The sequence below is a fragment of the Oncorhynchus keta genome, chromosome 10, assembly GCF_023373465.1.
Source record: "Oncorhynchus keta strain PuntledgeMale-10-30-2019 chromosome 10, Oket_V2, whole genome shotgun sequence".
In the NCBI taxonomy this organism is placed as follows: Eukaryota; Metazoa; Chordata; class Actinopteri; order Salmoniformes; family Salmonidae; genus Oncorhynchus; species Oncorhynchus keta.
This window is the reverse complement of record NC_068430.1, coordinates 21,314,136-21,332,982: the sequence shown is the minus strand read 5'-3', so window position 1 is coordinate 21,332,982 and position 18,847 is coordinate 21,314,136. Positions and strand designations below refer to the sequence as shown.

Sequence of the window (18,847 nt, the reverse complement as noted above, 5' to 3'; positions counted from 1 at the left end):
GTTCATCGGCTGTCCCCATGGGAGAACCCTTTTAGGTTCAAGGTAGAACCCTTTCAGTTCCATTTAGAAACCTTTTGGGTTCCATGTAGAACCTCCACATGGAAACCAAAAGGGTTCTACCTGGAACTGAAAGGGTTCCACCTAGAACCAAAAAGGTTAACTACTTGTAACCAATAATGGTTGTCCTATGTGACAGCCGAAGAACCCCTTCGGAACCCTTTTTTCTGTGTCCACTGATCCTTCACCTGTGTTACTGTATGTATTCACAATAACAGAAACAGATTACAGTGTTCATTTTTCACTAAGACAATAGTAATTGCTCTCTCTTCAATCACTTTAGATGACCCAGCAGGAAACCAGAGATGAATGCAACACTTGGCGCCTTACAGATGACAGCTTAGCATGGTCTCTCTTGGCAAAGCACAGCTTTTGATCAATGGTGAAGGCTACACTGTCACATGGTTGGGATGGAAATGAAATGAAAAGGAGACGCTAACTTTGTCATTCTAAATAAACACTGACTGACTCGCAACAAGTGCTGTGACCTGACTGTAAACGGAACAGTTGATACATTGGATGTTCCTCCTGGATCATCCTGATTCCTGAACAGAACACAATGAACATTGTAGACAGCTTTGCCAGACTTCAGTACACAGTGTCTCCTTTTACAGTAGGATATCTCAAATTGACCATGGCAATGAAATAGTCTGATTTTTCTCCTCAGGACAATTATTTGGGTCAGTAGTTGATCAAATGATAAACCTTTTCCCAACTGGATGATCCAAAGTGGGATATTTTAAAAACAATGAAGCTTTGTTTGCTTGATTTATCAGCACTACATGGGTTGTGTGTACATTATATGAATGCTTCCATAGTATTGTGTGTATGAGTGTTACGACTTTGACTCTTTCTTTTTTACTGATTTCACCGGAAGGAACTAGCTTTTCTATACACTACTAAATCCTGGAATACATGTAGGGTTCATGGAGGACATACTTTTAAAGAGCGAAACAATTGTAGGGAATTTTGATTACTGACGTCAATACTACCAGATCAAACCTCATGTAAGGGACCATTTTAATATAACATCTACAGTAAATGCTTTGGTTCGTGTTAATTGTTTTTAGCGATAATGACTTGTATATGCTGCTGCAGTCTCTAAACAAGAAACCAGTGATTCTGAACAGGATATTGTGTTTTGTAAGGCACCTGTGACAATTGCGTTGTTAGAACAACTTCTGGTAGATACTACACAATGTATGGCAGTTCCCTAGATTGTTCCAAATATCTTTAGTGCTGCTGGGGTTGTGATAGTGAGAACAGTTATGGTAACACTAGATTTCACTGGGAATATCATTTGGATTTCCAATGCCTACTTTTGTTCGTCAATATTGTGCCATAAAATCACAGGTTTGTGGTATCAAAATGCTACAAGTTTCCCTTAATTTAAATGAGTGATTTTATGTAAAACTATTTGTAAATGAATATTGTGGCACCATAATGGTCCACAAAACCATGATAGCCCAGTTAAGGTCACATTTCTAGATCACAGAATGCATGCAGCATTCACTCTGTGCTGAGGGGTACTGAGTTTCTATTTTGTGAGTTTGAACGCCATGCAGTGGTGGCTCAGTTTGCAACATTGTTATTTGCAGTAAGATCATGTTTTACTTCTCCGGGGTTATGCTCAAGCTAAGGGAAAAAGGTGATTGAATTTTTTTTAAACGATATTGATAGGCATTTTATATTTTCAAATACGGTTATACACTAAAATATGAATAATATATGAATAATGACAACTCCATTTGATAAAACCCAATAGTACATACAGTACCCCACAATTCCACCTCAGTGTTGTACTTCTATAGATGTAGCTTTCTTCCATTGAGTGAAGCTACCATTGCCCCCTGTGGGAGGTTTATTGAAACTGTACAGTAAAACAGAACTACTTACTGGGTAAGCTAACCATTCTGTAGTGTGGAGACTAGAGTGTGGCACATTACGTGCCCTGTGGCGATGTCTCCACAACAGTATCATAGTGAGACGCATCTTGCAGAAAACCCTATCCAGGTCTGTTTAGAATGGAGAAACAAACAGTTTAACACACCACACGCAACAGTTTATGAAAAAAACTATAGTTTATTTTTTGACAAGAGATCTTATGCAATAATCACAAGTAAACATATGCATCTAAAAGAAATTGCATTTGAAACAAGAGGATGCTATTCTGGGGATTTTTAAAATGTATTTAACAAGGCAGGTCAGTTAAGAACAAATGCCTATTTAAAATAACGACATAGGAAGTGGGTTAACTGCCTTGTTCAGGGGCAGAACGACAGATGTTTTCCTTGTCAGCTCGGGGATTCGCTCCAGCAACCTTTAGGTTACTGGCCCAATGCTCTAACCACTAGGCTTCCTGCCGCCCCAAGTGGGAAACAACTTCTAAATATTCAATACAATGCTGTATTACAATATTCAGACAGTAAGTAAAACCAGAAATGTTCAAGTGTGAAAGATGGATAAAATGTGGATTTCTGTAATGTGCAACTGAGTCAAATGGCTGACATTTCACAGATGCTAGTAATGATATGTTTCAGTCAGCAGATCACCCTTCCTTACACAAAATTATAAACCAGAAAAAAATGAAATGTCTCAACACATAATTACTAAACACAGACAGGGGGTTTCATGAGCCAAATGAAGTCTCGATACACCAAAACAAATTCTCATCAAACTAGCAGCTATGCCCATTCATGCCCAAAGCTTGGAGCAGGCCCTCAAGTAAGAGGTCCAAGTTATTTTTTTTACCTGACTGGTAAACGTATTCAGGTTGCTCCTCTATATTGCCCCAGACGGGCTGGTCACTAGTGTCAGAGGTGCAACTTACACACATGAATCAGTCAGGGATGGAAAGGTCACAGGTCACTCCAGAAAACTGTTAAGCGTAGGGCAGGTGGAGCTCTTGGGAGGAGCTGGTCGGGAACCTTTTTTTTTTTCCTCTTGGCCTTCATGAGCGGGCGAATCTCTGACAAAAGAGACTGGTCTGGGGGGGCTGAATTAAGGAAAGTGGTATTCCATAACAAATGGCATTCACGTGTTCCTCCACTATGGTTTACTATGAGATTAGTTACAGCAAATGTATAACGACATATATTTGTCAATAGACATCAGAGGATAAAATACACAGTCACAATATTTACTTCAATAACCATATCAATAAAAATACCCGTCAGTACACCTGAATTGTATGGTTTGAGAAAAGCATATAGGCTGGAAGAATGTGGTTCTTCCCCAAGTCCACCGTAACCACGACATTGTCATATCGTTGACAAGAACAAAGACAGGGAGTCAGGTTAAACCTACAGCTCCCAGTTTAATCCTCTTGGGGTCCAGCATGCTTCCTGAACAGTTTGGTGTTACGGAAGGAGGTATCCATGGGCGCCTCCTCTCTGGCCTGAGAAGGTTATGGCATGCTTATGCTTATGGCATGCCATGCACACTAATGTACAACACATCTTGCTCTAAAATGTAACATTACATTAGTAATTTTGCAAATTATCCTAACCAACAGAAAAGTCTATTCATGTGTTATGTTAAGTGAACCCTTGGAAGTGGTAAAATACCTTAGTTCCAAACTAGGCTTTGTCTTGGTGTATGGTCACTGAGGACGACAACCTGAGAAACAAAACAAGATAATTATGATCAATACTTCATCATAACTGTTCATTAAAAAATAAGTGTCAGAAGCATATGTTCCTCGTCAATGACACACCGTAGAGGGAGACTCACACGGCTGGGTCCAGATGCATCTTCTTGGATGGGACCTGTGACAACCTTTTATACACCGGGTCAGGGGTGATGATGTCAAAGGTCATGTTGAGGGCAATGTCCTCACTGTTGGGAGGCTGGTGGAGATGGGGCAGTTTCAGCTCCACTGGGGCAGGGCTGAAAGACAAGGGGGAAATAACCCATCAGTGACTGACACCAGATCTACCAAGAAGATATCTTTACAGTGCATTCGGAAAGTATTCAGACCCCTTGACTTTTTCCACATTTTGTTATTTTAGAATAAGGCTGTAACATGTATTAAATTGTGTTTTTCCTTCAATAATCTACACACAATAACCCATAACGGCAAAGCAAAAACAGGGTTAGGAAAACTAAAATATTACATTTACATAAGTATTCAGACCCTTTACTCAGTACTTTCTTGAGGCACCTTTGACAGCGATTACAGCCTCGAGTCTTCTTGGGTATTACACTACAAGCTTGGCACACCTGTATTTGGGGAATTCCTTCCATTCTTCTCCAAAGCTCCTCTCAAGCGCTGTCAGGTTGGATGGGGAGAGTCGCTGCACAGCTATTTACAGGTCTCTCCAGAGATGTTCGATCAGGTTCAAGTCTGGGCTCTGGCTGGGCCACTCAGAGACTTGTCCCGAAGCCACTCCTGTGTTGTCTTGGCTGTGTGCTTAGGGTTGTTATCCTGTTGGAGGGTTAACCTTCACCCCACTCTGAGGTCCTGAGCAGGTTTTCATCAACGATCTCTGTACTTTGCTCCGTTTATCTTTCCCTCAATCCTGACTAGTCTCCCAGTGCCACTGAAAAACATCCCCACAGCATGATGCTGCCACCATGTTTCAGCTCTAGGAAGAGTATTGGTGGTTCCAAACTTCTTCTGTTCAAGAATGATGGAGGCCACTGTTCTTGGGGACCTTCAATGGTGCAAAAATGTTTTGGTACCCTTCCTCAGATCTGTGCTGATGTAACCGATGTGAAATGGCTAGCTAGTTAGCAGTGGTGAGCGCTAATAGAGTTTCAATTGGTGACGTCACTTGCTCTGAGACCTTGAAGTAGCTGTTCCCCTTGCTCTGCAAGGGCCGCGGCTTTTGTGGAGCGATGGGTAATGATGCTTGGAGGGTAGCTGTTGTCGATGTGTGCAGAGGGTCCCTGGTTCAAGCCCAGGTAGGGGCGAGGAGAGGGACGAAAGCAATACTGTTACACCGACACAATTCTGTCTCTGAGCTCTACGGACAATTCCTTGAACCTGGCTTGGTTTTTGCTCTGACATGCACTGTCAACTGTGAGACCTTATATAGACAGGTGTGTGCATTTCCAAATCATGTCCAATCAATTGGATTTACCACTGGTGCTCCAATCAAGTTGTAGAAACGTCTCAAGGATGATCAATGGAAACAGGATGCACCTGCACTCAATTTCAAGTCTTATAGCAAACAGTCTGAACATTTATGTAAATAAGTTATTTCTGTTTTTTGGGGGGGGTTATAAATTTGCAATAATAAAATAATAAAAGTTTTCGCTTTGTCATTATGGGGTATAATTTGTCAAAATGTTTTATTTCATCAATTTTAGAATAAGGCTGTAACATCTTTTTTTTGGTAAAAAGTCAAGCGGTCTGAATACTTTCCGAATGCACTGTATACTAAGTAACAAGTTGTGTAGAGAATCGATTGGTTAAGTGACAAACCTCTCGAAGACTAGTCGGCTCAAAGCTTCGTTAGTGTGGGTTAGTGTGGGTTAGTGTGCTCAGGGTCTTTTGAACAATCACAACTTTTTTTCTTCAGACTAACATAATATTAAAAAGACAAAGTAGTGAGTAGTAAACCAAATCTGTATTTTTATTATACAAATGAAACAAAGCTTTGCAAATGATATAGTGCTTATAATTTCAAGAAGAGGGGCTTCTTACGGTAATCTCTGTCTGCGTTGGTCAAGTAATTTTGGACAGCTTTCATGTCATCCTTGGTCATGTTCAACTCCATTGTGGCTTTATGCAACTACAGAGATATGAGAGACGGTCAGTCTGAGATCGGAAGTAGAGACACAACCGACATTATCCCAGAAAAATGTCAATTAATGCGTTTTGTTTACATGCATTACCTTGTTGTTTGAAGCAAACACGTCCCTTTTGAGCTTTTCACACATTTAGTTTGAAGATCTGAGGCTCCCTTTTAGCTTGTCATACTCTCTGCCAAGGATAATAGGATTACTTAATAAATATACTTACACAACACTGATGCCCCTGACAATGTATAGTGCAACAGTAACACACAGCAGCTATGAGTTTGATGTTCCTTACTTCTTGAGAGAAATGCAGTAGATGGAAAGCTGCTCCACATGCAGCCTGGCCAACACCCATGTCAGTGATCATGGACTCCTCAGTTCTCTGATTCTGCAACACCACATCCAGACTGGGAAGCACACACACACAAGATATACAAGCCAGCAAAGTATGGTTAATGTTGGCACGATAGTGTGCTAATTACTATTGTGTGAGTGTGCTGCGGGCTACCTCTCATGTGTTTTCATTTTGGTCCGGAGTCATCGGGCCTCCTCCTTGGCAGCCTGGGTCTCACATTGCTGGTTCTCCAGGTATTTCATCCTTTTCGGACAGGTAAAAAAAAATACAAAAAATACACATCAGAGACATGTCAGGTAGACACAAGAGTGTAAATACATTTGGCTTTGTGTTTGACAACTTGGCATCCTACCCTGTGAGCTGAGCATCTCTTTCTCTTCAATCTCCTTCCTCACAATGTCCAGGTCTTTCTTCTGCCTGTTCACAGCCTCCTTCAAGCCCTCTACTATCTTCAGTCTGTCCCTCGAGTCTCTGAGAATAAAAATACAAGTAAATGTTTTAGCCACACCAAATGCAAAATAGCTACACCATCATAATGACACATTGTCTATCAAAGCAAGCATCAGTTTTATTCACTGGCCTCTAACCATTCTGCAGAAGTAATAAACAAAACACTGAATAAACTCCAAATCATACAATAATATTAACCCCAATCCACATGCCATGACTGACACTGACAATAGGCTATTCATGAGTAAATAGTGTTTCCTCCTGGTATATGCATACCTGCAAACTCTCTGGGTCAGCAGAGGATCCCTCTTCTTCACCATGAATGTCAAAGAACAACCTGTTGATGTGTCTGATGCTAACCTGAGGGTAGAGTACAGATAAAGATAAACATGCAGAAGAAGAATTTGTAGAGTCATTTTGAGATGAATGGGATTGATGTAATGCATGCAGATTTAAACACCAGTGTTCAGAAGGGGACACAAGTATAGTGAGTCCTACCTGGGGCGGTAGGTAGCCTAATGGTTAGAGCATTGAGCGAGTAACCGAAAAGGTTGCTAGATTAAATCCCTGAGTTGACAAGGTAAACATCTGTTGTTCTGCCCCTGAACAAGGCAGTTAACCCACTGTTCCTAGGCTGTCATTGTAAATAATTTGTTCTTATCTGACTTGCCTAGTTAACTTCATTAGCATACTGTTTTTTGTCCAGAATTTCAGATGACTGATGTGCCCAAAGTAAACTGCCTGTTACTCAGGCCCAGAAGCTAGGATATGCATATACTTGGTAGCATTGGATAGAAAACACTCTGACGTTTCTAAAACTGTTGAAATAATGCCTGAGTATAACAGAACTGATATGGCATGCAAAAAAACAGAGGGAAATCCATCCGGAATAATTTTTTTTGGAGGTCACAGGCCATTTCAGTGCTTGTCTATGGTAAATACAAATAGATAGGACCCAGATTGCAGTTCCTATGGCTTCCACTAGATGTCAACAGTCTTTAGAAAGGGTTTCAGGCTTGTTTTTTGAAAAATGAACAAGTAGTTGGTAGAACTACAAGGTCTCTCATTAGAAAAGTGGTCTTGGAGTGTGAATGAGGTGCTTTGTTATTTATCTTCCCTATTGAACATACTATTCTCCTTCTTAAATATGATTGTTTATTTAGATATTAGAGTACCTGAGGATTACTTAGACACATCGTTTGACTTGTTTGGACGAACTTTACTGGTACCTTTTTGGATTCATTTGTATGCATGTTGAAAGAGTGAATTACTGAGATCGTTGTCGCCAACTAAACAGACTTTTTTTGGATATAAAGGACTTTATCGAACAAAACGATAATTCATTGCCGGAGCTGGGACCCTTCGGATTGCAAACAGTGGAAGATCTTCAAAGGTAAGTGATTTATTTAATCGCCATTTGTGATTTTGTGATGCCTGTGCTGGTTGAAAAAGTATTTTGGTGTGGGGCACTGTCCTCAGATAATCGCATGGTATGCTTTTGCTGTAAAGCATTTTTTAAATCTGACAACGCGGTTGGATTAACAAGACGTTAAGCTTTTCAATTATGTATGACACTTGCATTTTCATGAATGTTAAATATTACAATTTTTGTATTTGGAATTTCGGGATCTGCAATTTCACAGGATGTTGTCGTAGGTGTTCCTCTAGCAGTTTATGTGCCAAAAGAGGTTATATAAAAGGTCAAATACCTGTTTTCTACATTGTGGACAGGCACTCCTCTCAGTAGAGCCCAGGAGATAGCCACACCTCGTGTTGAATGTGCCACCACAGATCTCAGCACTGGCCTGCCGGTCAGACAGTATGCTGTTGTAATCTTGTCCACAATCCAGTGAGACAAAGAGCTGGTCTGTTGTTCTCACTGACCGTGTCCGCTCCACATAGGCAGACAGCATGCCGGCGGGAGGCCCAGACTCCCCTGCCACTATTTCACCTTTATTTAACCAGGTAGGCCAGTTGACAACACGTTCTCATTTACAACTGCGACCTTGCCAAGATAAGATAAAGTAAAGCAGCACGACAAAACACAGAGTTCCACATGGGATAAACAAACGTACAGCCAATAACACAATAGAAAAATCTGTATACAGTGTGTGCAAATTAAGTAAGGAGGTAAGGCAATAAATAGGCCAATGGTGGAGAAGTAATTACAATTTAGCAATTTACACTGGAGTGATATACTGTATGTGCAGATGAGGATGTGCAAGTAGAAATACTGGTGTGCAAAAGAGCAGAAACAAAAATGGGGAGGGTGTAGGTAGTTGGTTGGATGGGCTATGTAGAGCTGCAGCGATCTTGAAGCTGCTCAGACAACTGATGCTTGAAGTTAGAGAGGGAGAAAAAAAGACTCCAACTTCAGCAATTTTTGCAATTCGTTCCAGTCATTGGCAGCAGAGAACTGGAAGGAAAGGCGGCCAAACAAGGTGTTGACTTTGGGGATGACCAGTGAACTATACCTGGTGGAGCGAGTGCTATGGGTGGGTGTTGCTATGGTGACCAGTGAGCTGAAATAAGGCGGAGCTATACCTAACAAAAACGTATAGATGACCTGGAGCCAGTGGGTTTGGCAACGAATATGTAACGAGGACCAGCCAACGAGAGCATACAGGTCGCAGTGGTGGGAAGAAGAATATGGGGCTTTGGTGACAAAATGGAATGCACCGTGATAGACTGCATCCAGTTTGCTGAGTAGATTGTTGGAGGATAATTTGTAAATGACATCGCGGGGACTATTCGATGCTAGTACAGTACACCACAGGGTGTTTTTGTACTGGTCAACGGCAGTCAAGTCTGGGGTGAACCAAGGGCTATATCTGTTCTTAGTTCAATTTTTTTTTAAAGGGGCATGCTTATTTAAGATGGTGAGGAAAGCACTTTTAAAGAACAACCAGGCATCCCTCTACTGACGGGATGAGGTCCATATCCTTCCAGGATACCCGGGCCAGGTCGATTAGAAAGGCCTGCTCGCAGAAGTGTTTTAGGGAGCGTTTGACAGTGTTGAGAGGTGGTCGTTTGACCGCGGACCCATACGCAGGCAATGAGGCAGTGATCGCTGAGATCCTGGTTGAAGACAACAGAGGTGTATTTAGAGAGCTGGTCAGGATGATATCTATGAGGGTGTCCATGGTTATGGATTTAGGGTTGTACCTGGTAGGTTCCTTGATAATTTGTGATTGAGGGCATCTATCTAAAATTGTAGAATGGCGTGTGTGTTAAGCATATCCCAATATAGGTAACCGAGCAGTACAAACTCTGACGATAGGTGGGGGGAGGCAATCAATTCACATATGGTGTCCAGGGCACAGCTGGGAGCTGAGGGGGGTCTATAACAAGAGGTAACAGTGAGGGACTTATTTCTGGAGAGATGGATCTTTATAAGTAGAAGCTCAAACTGTTTGGGCATAGACAAATGTACCTATTGAGGTTGCGGAGGGTCCAGAATCGGTCGAAACCCTCAGTTTCTTTTTTGGACCACAACATAAGTGGAGTAGAACCCACCTAGCCGTTCTGATGTCTCAATCCTGCGGACGACACCCTTGTCCAGGATTGAGGAATTATTCAGGGGGGGTCGGCCACCGTGGTGACACCAAGGCCCCTGAAGAACGGAGGCCGGCACTGTAATTGGAGTCAGTACCCCTCGATCATCGAGGACAACACCCATGGGGACTCTAGACACTCCACCCACTTTGCCCTTTGAGACCGGGACAAGCGGCCAAGGCCAAGGAAGGGTGTGTCAGGGGACCTGCCGGGGCCCGCCTCTCCTCTGGCGCCCCAAGTGCATGGGTCCCTCAGGCACGTCCCTATGGTGGTGACTGTTGACACCATCACACCTGTCAAAGGGAAGTTAGAAGCTCAGCCAACCCAACAAGTCCACGAAGTAGGGGTCCGAAGCCCTGGAAGAGCTTATGTTGTGACCTGCTTGGAGGAATAGGAGGGATACTCAGCAGAGATCAGGACAGATGGAGAGTCCTCACTGTCCACCAGTTGATGACCAGTGCAGTGACTACCCAAGTGAGTAAGCCTCTCATAGCCTCTCGAGCCGCTGAAGCCCAGCTGGCGGCCTCTGATGGCCTGTCAGCCCCTCTTACATAGTGAAGAGTGCCAGCATCGTCCCCCAGGAACAGCCTATCACTGGCCAAAAGGGAACAGCTGTCGTTGCCATCGAAGCTATCAACCTCCTGACACAGGGCATGCGCCCTCTGTTCAAGGTGGTCCCAGCAGTCCAACTCATGCCCCCGTCCAGGACTGGCAGCAGATGGGCTCTGCCTGCGGTGGCTCTGGCCACGCTTCCTTGGAGGGGTACTGGGCCCAGTAGAGGGACTAACAACTCGCTGCCGCACCACTCCTGAGGGAGGCCACCATCACACCTGTCACAAAGGGAAGCCATAAGCTCAGTCAAGCCAACAAGGCCACGGAGCAGTGTTCCGACGCCCTGGGAGAGCTATGTTGTGACCCGCTTGGAGGAATAGGAACCCGGTGAGGGATAAATTACCTAGTACCTCTGAAAACACAGGGAAAACCCCCTGTGGGAAAAACAGGCAGACAAAAAAAACAGCAACCAGGTAAAGTATTTGATTTATGTTTTTTTTGTTGTTTTACTTCAACTGCGATTTTACCAAGCAGGTTTAAGTAAAAGTAAAACTATCTGGCCCTTGTGTGTATGTAGTCATCAAAAGGGTAAGTTCGGATATCTTTTTTTTTTTGGTTTCTTTGTCTGAGATATGCCGTGAAATGAATTAGTCAGAGCTAGACCATCCTATACTTTCTAAATTGAAATATTGTTAACCACCACAAAACTAGCGAGTTAGGCACACTGAAAATTGTAAATGTACAAAATATGAACGAATCTACGCAGCATTGTACAAACCCTCGTAAAATGAAAATAGACGCATTCGGGAACGTACCCAATGCACTCAAACTGGTGAGAAATTACTTCATTCCCCATAATTCAATAATAAAGGCACTGTACTTCCGTCAGGAGATACGCGCCCGCTAGAGGTGGTATTATTCTACACACAGAGTCAAACAACAGTTTACGATAACGTTACAACAGTTAACATGCATTTACATTCTTCTCGAAGAAATTAAAGGTAGCTATGATTTGAAAATAATTTGTGTACACAGGAAAATGCAATAGCTAGCTCGCTAGCTAACTATCCTATTTACCTGCAGAACTAGCTAGCTATGCTAACAAACTAACGTTAGCTAGCTAGATAGCTAAGTGTTGTCTCAGCAAGAACAGCTCGAAGATCCGCTCAAGTTGTCGACTGTTGTACCAATCGTCTTTCCCTCTCATCTTGAACATGACATGTATACATAGTCACAGAAAAACACAATCAGTGTACTCAACTTGGAGTCAATGTGTACAACAACACGAGACTAGGCCGATGCGAATACTGAAACGCACCGTTTCAGATGTTGACGGACTTGGTATCTACTATCCCGTGTTACAGGTGGTTGTACCTGTAGTAACTTATGCAGCAGTGATGGCTGTATATGTCCACAACAAGGGTATACCGTGGGAGGTCCAGCAGAATGGCACCCTGGCATCAGTGGACCGTCTCCGCAACGAGAGGTCTGAAAGCCCCACTCCAGGCCTGGTGGTGGGCACAGAACCAGGTGGGCATGGCTACTCTAATAATGGCATCACTTTCCAGTGACTTATATCCACTTGTAGCCTACTTACTGTAGATGTCATCTTACTACAGACTAGCTCCCCTGTCTGAATTAAACATCCAGTCATAGTTCTGAACAATGCCACTTTATGGTGACAGAAAATGTATATTTCTCTAATTGAAACATGTGTCCACTTGAACAGAGGATAAAATGGGCTTCTTATAATATTGCACTTGGCCAACTATGCACCTAATTTTTATTATTATTTTACTTAATTGGAAATAGTTTCAAATAAATACTTTACATGCCACATGTTCTATTGATTGGACTAACGGCTTTTGCTGTGCCACAATTTCACGAGCACGACGGCAGCATGAAATAACTGTTGAATCTACCATTAACTCAATTTCATCATGTGACGTTTTCCAAGAAACCGCTTTGACACATTTTGAACCATGCAACCTCTGTGAACAGACCTTCAGTGTGTGTTGGCTGGATAAGAGGGAGAAGGAATGTCGCTGCACAAGAGCTCATATGTATCCTTTCTCATCCACATATCATGCTTCCTGGATTTAGAATAAGTGGTCTTTGAAATAAGTGGTAGGTTTTGCTTGTCTTATTTGTTTTGTTTCAGACTGAGAGTATGTTGGATTATGATTGATATGGTACGTTTGTTTATTTGCCTTTCCTGAAGGTCATGATACAGATTTGTTTTGGGGAAGGAAATACAGTACTCTATTCTTCAGGAGTGATTCATGCTGCTGGCTTTGTTGATTAATAACACCAGCATTACTGAGAAAATAGGACCACAATGAGTTTAAAAAATACTTTGGCAGTGCATGGCCAATTAATCTATTAAGTCTCGGGCCCTGTAAAGGAACATTTCAAAGGCCTGCCTCTTGGCATCGCTGTAATTTCCTGTCCTAGATATGAAATGCACGTTGAGGTTCCACCTCTGAAAAATAACAAAGGCTGCTTATTCGTATTCATGAATTGGGTGTGGGAATTTCCACGTTGATTTGGTAAATGTTAACAAATGGGGCACTGACAGCTGTCAGTGTAGCTAGCGAGCATGTTAACCTTATCTAGCTAGCTAATGTTATCTGTTTTTACTACACCTTATTCAAAATATTAGCCATTTGGCTCTATGGCTGGTTCTGGAGCTGGATTTGTGATGAGCATTGATTTTGGGAAAACTTTGCCACAGATGGAAACATCTTTGACTTCGCCATGTATTGTTATCTCCAAAATGTTGGCATCTTCCATAAATTGCGCCTGCAAATCCGCCATAGAAATAGTTTTAAAAAATAAGATGAAGCTCCGGTAACTATTGAACTATTGAAAGATGGATGAGAAAGTGGATGTGCATAAACACAAGTTTGCAGCCCTTATTTTTATTTGTTCCATGGCTCAGGCGGCCAAGTGGACACAAGCCTGTTTGGCTCATCTCAGTCATTAAGAGGAATAACTTTGCAGCTGCTCTTTCTATTTAATTAACAATGCCATGCTAGTAGGTGGTAACATTAAAATAAAACCCAGCCCTGAAATGAAACGTAGGCTGAATAGAATTTGTATGTCATATCATAGGAAAAAACATTCACACAGATTTGCAAGAAGTAGGCAGTTTGGATTTGTCACTTCAAGCCCGAGTACGTCATACTTTGACTAAAACCATGATTTATCGACTTTAAATTGTTGTGAAACATATTGGGTAAGCACTGGCCATTGTCTTTCAGTACGAAAACATTTATTTCTACTGATGTGGGCATTTAATAGGGGTACATTCTTTTTTTAAATCCAACTTTATTTATACAGCATATTTCAGACATGGATGCAACACAATACACTTTACTGGGAAATGTATAAAAACAATCAAAAGAGCACGAGACAGATAATCTGTAGATAACAGTCATGGGAGTTCAAACAGTAAAAGCAGATGACAAGAGGACTGTAGAGACTAATCCATGTTTAAAACCAAAAGCTGAAATGTTTTTTATATAAAAATATAAATGATTAGCTAAAATAACAAAGACTAAGAGCACCCAAGGAAAAGCAAAGCTGAAAATATATTTTTTTGTACACAATTTCGGCCCCCCTCAGATTCTCTCGCATGCTGTTTTTATATATTTCCAGGGGAGAACTTAAATCCTAGTCTGACCTGGGTAAGGCTTGGGAACTCTTACTGCAGATGGAAGTGTCATCTAGATTAGATTATTATCTAAATAGGATATGACTTGCTGTCCAGGAAACATTTGTACATCATTCAATGAAAGATGGCCTCCCTCTTTTTCCCATTCCCCTTAGGCACTCACATCAAAGTGCTGTTCTCCTGGAGGCTATCATAATGCACACCACTTATGACCTCTGTCTGGAATGGCTGTTAGTGTTGTAGTCAAAGCACAGTTGAAGCAGTTCAGTTCTCTGTCCTTCCAAAAACATCCATAAATTGATTTCAATTTTACTTTATTACGCTTGTATTCATTTCATATTTTTGCCTGCTAGATGTCACTGTTTCATCAATTGATATTATAATATTTTATATTATACCCAGTGTTTGCTGTCAGGACAGTCAGTTAAGCCATACATTTCCCCCCTGTATTCAGATGTTGATGAGGATGGGTTTATGTACAGAATCACTGTATTAAAAACATGATCTCATCTCCACAGGTGCTGGCCAGGAGAGTGCCATGTTTGTTCATGCACAGTCCTTTGAGGACCTGACTGCTGACAGTGAGCCGACTACTGAGCCAGAACCTGAAGGAGAGACTGTGCTTGAAGAGTCAGCAGAGGAGGAGGCTCTATGTCTGGGGGCTGAGCAGGTGACCCAGGAGGAACAGCAGCCGGAGGTAGAGGAGGAGCACCCAGAGAACAGGAGTAAGGAAGAGGATGTGTGCAGTGAGGTCTGGCGTAGCCACAGGAAGCATGTGTTTGTACTGAGCGAGGCAGGCAAGCCCATCTACACCCGCTACGGCACAGAGGAAGCCCTCTCCAGCACCATGGGGGTCATGATGGCACTGGTCTCTGTCGTGGAGGCAGATAAGAATATCATCCGCTCCATTCACGCAGGTAAGTAGAAGATGTAGTGAGTATCTCTGTGGAGGGGGAAATTAGTTAGAGTAGCCTGGCAGTTTTTTGTCAATGAAACATGGTGAACAACTATGAAGTAGGCTACATAATTGAAAGCTCAGTCGGTAGTTCTGTCAGTAAGACTTGCCATATTGCAAGAAAGGCTGCACCTATCTACTAGTACTGTAGATGTTTCATTGCCCTCTCATTCAAATCTTCTGTTCAAGACGGTTACAAAGTGGTGTTCCTTCGCAAAACTCCTCTGGTCCTGGTGGGTGTATCCCGGACCTGTCAGTCAGACAGAGAGCTGACGCGTGAGTTGCAATACATCTACTACCAGATTGTCAGCCTGCTCACCCTCACCCAGCTCAACCACATCTTCCAGCATAAGCAGAACTACGACCTCCGCCGCCTACTGGCAGGCTCCGAGCACCTCACTGACAACCTGCTGCGTCTGCTGGACCGCGACCCGGGCCTGCTCCTCAGTGCTGTCACCTGCCTCCCCCTGGCCAGCTCCACCCGTGACCTGGTCTCCTCCAGCCTTCAGGCCGCCAAGGCCAAGAGCTTGGTCTTCTCCATCCTCTTGGCTGGGGATCGTCTGGTCACCCTGGTGCGCAAGAAGGACCAGTACCTGCACCACATGGACCTGCACCTGCTCTTCAACCTGGTGGGCTCCTCGTCATCTTTCCGCGAGGGCGAGGGCTGGACGCCCATCTGCCTCCCTAAATTCAACACTGCTGGCTTCTTCCATGCCCACATCTCCTACCTGGAGCCTGCCTCTGACCTCTGCCTCATCCTGGTGTCCACCGACCGGGAAGACTTCTTTAACCTGTCTGATTGCAAGCGCCGCTTCCTGGAGCGGCTGAGCCGACGCACTGCCTACCAGTCCCTGAAGGAGGCACTGAAGTGCCCCAGCTACTCTGTCACCCAAGTCAGCATCCCAGAGCTCAGGCACTTTCTGTACAAGTCCAAGAGCTCAGGGCTCTACACTAGGTTAGTATGGATCATCAGACACATGATGGCACACATGATCTCCTATCCTGACTTACCACCAATTTAACCATTCTGTTTCTGTGTTCTCCATCAGCCCTGAGCTGCCCTTGCCATACCAATCTTTAGAGGACCAGGAGAGGCTGATGGGATTGTACCAGTACCTCCACAGCCGCTTGCACCAACCGACACGTCCCCTGCGCTCCATCTACCGCTGTGGAGAGACTGAGAACTTGCTAGCCTGGGTAAGCATAGTGTTATACCAATCTATAGATTTGCATTGTTATTCATCTCATCTTATTGATACCATCTTGTAGATGTTCAGTCTTGCAGTGCATAATAAAGATATTGGTTCATAAGGATCTCTTCAGGGGGTATCTGTAGTACCATTGTTATTAATCTGTCCTCTAAATCCTCTTCCTCTACCCTACCTCTCCTTTAGGTGACCAGTGGCTTTGAGCTCTACCTCTGTTTCAGTCCTCTTGGGACCAAGGCCATGGCCGTGGCTGCTGTTAATAAGCTGCTGAAGTGGATCAGGAGGGAGGAGGACCGCCTCTTCATCCTTAGTCCCCTGACATACTGAGCCCCCATCTGAACAAGCTACAGTTCCAAGAAGCCCTGGCCCTCTAAACTCACCTCATGACGTTGAAGTCTGATGGTCACCATTGGAGGCCATGGATATAATGCCAACAAACCATCATGCATCACTGTTGTGCATATGCAGTCTGTGTTTGCTCTTTGCAGACCCTTCAGTCTATGGTCATCAGGGGGTCCAATGAGGTCCTCACAATGAGAGTACAGCTATGTTTTATCAAACATAATTTTTTGATTTTAATTGTTTGCTTCAACTAAGGTGATTGCCCTATGGGAATTGAGAGTTACGCAGCAGACATTTCAATTAATAACAATAACATCTGTGATGCTGTCCCTGTTGCTAAAATATGATTATTTTAAACTCACTGTATGGAATCACTACCTGGACATGAGGAATGCTGTGTGTTGTTTTAGCAGTAACCTACAAATATAACCAATAGAGACTGACCATCTTGAAAAGGAACTACATTTGTTTTTATCTAACTCTAGTATGCACCTGAGGGGCTGTTTTATGTTTACCAAGATGCTCTTGCTTGGTTAGGGGATGCATGTCAAGGGCAACGGTTAACTTTCTGGGGAAAGCACATTCCTGTGACTCAATAGAGTCAATATTGTCAATAGTCCCTTATAGTTAGCCCAATAATTGATGAAACCAAAAAAATATTAATATCACTTAATGACTGTAATGCAGTTAGCCCCATGCGCTCTACTTAGGCACATATGCGCATATTTAAAAGTATAATTATTCATTTCATTATTTTGTTTGTCTGCATACTGCAAGAGTAATGTGAAAATTCTACCATGATTACTGTTTTGTTTTTTTCAAAAGATTGTTTTGAAAGTTTTTTTAATTATTATTTGTGTCTTCATTTTTTGCTTGGATTAATGTTTTGATCATGGATTTTCACAGTCAAAGATGATGTAATTAGAAAAGTATCTTTATTTTAAGATGGGAATCTCTGAGGTGTCTGTATTAATATGATTTTTGTTATCTCTCAAATTATGTGTTTTATGGGTCCATCACATTTGATTAAGAAAAATACTGTAATTTTCACATTCACCTTGGCAGTTATCAAAGGTCTTCATGCCTTACTTAATTGCCTTCAGACTTGTGCTAAGCTAATGGGGTGTGATGGCTGGAGCTTGTTAGGGGTTTAGGGTATTGTAGCTGATTAGTTTACAGTGGTGCCTTAATAGAAAATGACTCAAAAGTGAAAGTCACCCAGTAAAGTCCTACTTGAGTAAAAGCCTAAAGGTATTTGGTTTTAAATATACTCACATATTAAAAGTAAATGTAATAGCTAAAATATACTTAAGTATCAAAATTAAGTATAAATCATTTCATATATTATAAGCAAAAAAATAAACTTACTCTCACTGTCAACTGTCTTTATTTTCAGCAAACTTAACATGTGTAAATATTTGTATGAACATAAGATTCAACAACTGAGACAAAAACTGAACAAGTTCCATAGATATGTGACTAACAGAAATGGAGGAATGTGTCCCTGAACAAAGTGGGTTATCAAAATCAAAAGTAACAGTCAGTATCTGGAGGCCACCAACTCCATTAAGTACTGCAGTGCATCTCCTCATGGACTGCACCAGATTTGCCAGTTCTTGCTGTGAGAAGTAACCCCACTCTTCCACCAAGGCACCTGAAAGTTCCCTGGACATTTCTAGAGGGAATGGCCCTAGCCCTCACCCTCCGATCCAACAGGTCCCAGACGTGCTCAATGGGATTGAGATCCGGGCTCTTCGCTGGCCATGGCAGAACACTGACATTCCTGTCTTGCAGAAAATCATGCATAGAACGAGCAGTATGGCTGGTGGCATTGTCTGCTGGAGGGTCATGCCAGGATGAGCCTGCAGGAAGGGTACCACATGAGGGAGGAGGATGTCTTCCCTGTAACGCACAGCGTTGAGATTGCCTGCAATGACAAGCTCAGTCCGATG

At 42.7% G+C, this 18,847-nt stretch overlaps 1 protein-coding gene and 1 pseudogene across 3 annotated transcripts; one reads left to right on the top strand and one right to left on the bottom strand.

Moving 5' to 3' along the window:
* Positions 1 to 1,377: 1,377 nt before the first annotated feature.
* Positions 1,378 to 11,421, bottom strand: LOC118388357 (E3 ubiquitin-protein ligase TRAIP-like; annotated as a pseudogene).
* Positions 11,422 to 11,567: 146 nt separating this feature from the next.
* LOC118388354 (protein SAND-like) lies at positions 11,568 to 18,275 on the top strand. 3 transcript variants are annotated; one of them, XM_052526664.1, is made up of 6 exons: positions 11,568 to 11,715; positions 12,079 to 12,244; positions 14,909 to 15,307; positions 15,535 to 16,300; positions 16,395 to 16,542; positions 16,740 to 18,275. In XM_052526664.1, exons 2-6 carry the CDS (start codon positions 12,112 to 12,114, stop codon positions 16,878 to 16,880), a joined length of 1,587 nt encoding a protein of 528 aa, XP_052382624.1. In that variant the 5' UTR covers positions 11,568 to 11,715; positions 12,079 to 12,111; the 3' UTR covers positions 16,881 to 18,275. The 3 variants fall into 3 exon arrangements, with proteins under 3 accessions (XP_052382624.1, XP_035633223.1, XP_052382625.1); XM_035777330.2 differs by having other exon boundaries at positions 11,619 to 12,244; XM_052526665.1 differs by lacking the exons at positions 11,568 to 11,715; positions 12,079 to 12,244 and adding an exon at positions 12,644 to 12,841.
* Positions 18,276 to 18,847: the final 572 nt, after the last annotated feature.

Bases quoted from the DNA above. Each gene is read 5' to 3' on its own strand.
- LOC118388354 (XM_035777330.2), top strand. From the start codon at position 11,929: ATGACATGTATACATAGTCACAGAAAAACACAATCAGTGTACTCAACT. The intron at 16,301-16,394 runs GTTAGTATGGAT...GTTCTCCATCAG, and splicing joins AGCTCAGGGCTCTACACTAG to CCCTGAGCTGCCCTTGCCAT. The intron at 16,543-16,739 runs GTAAGCATAGTG...CCTCTCCTTTAG, and splicing joins CTGAGAACTTGCTAGCCTGG to GTGACCAGTGGCTTTGAGCT.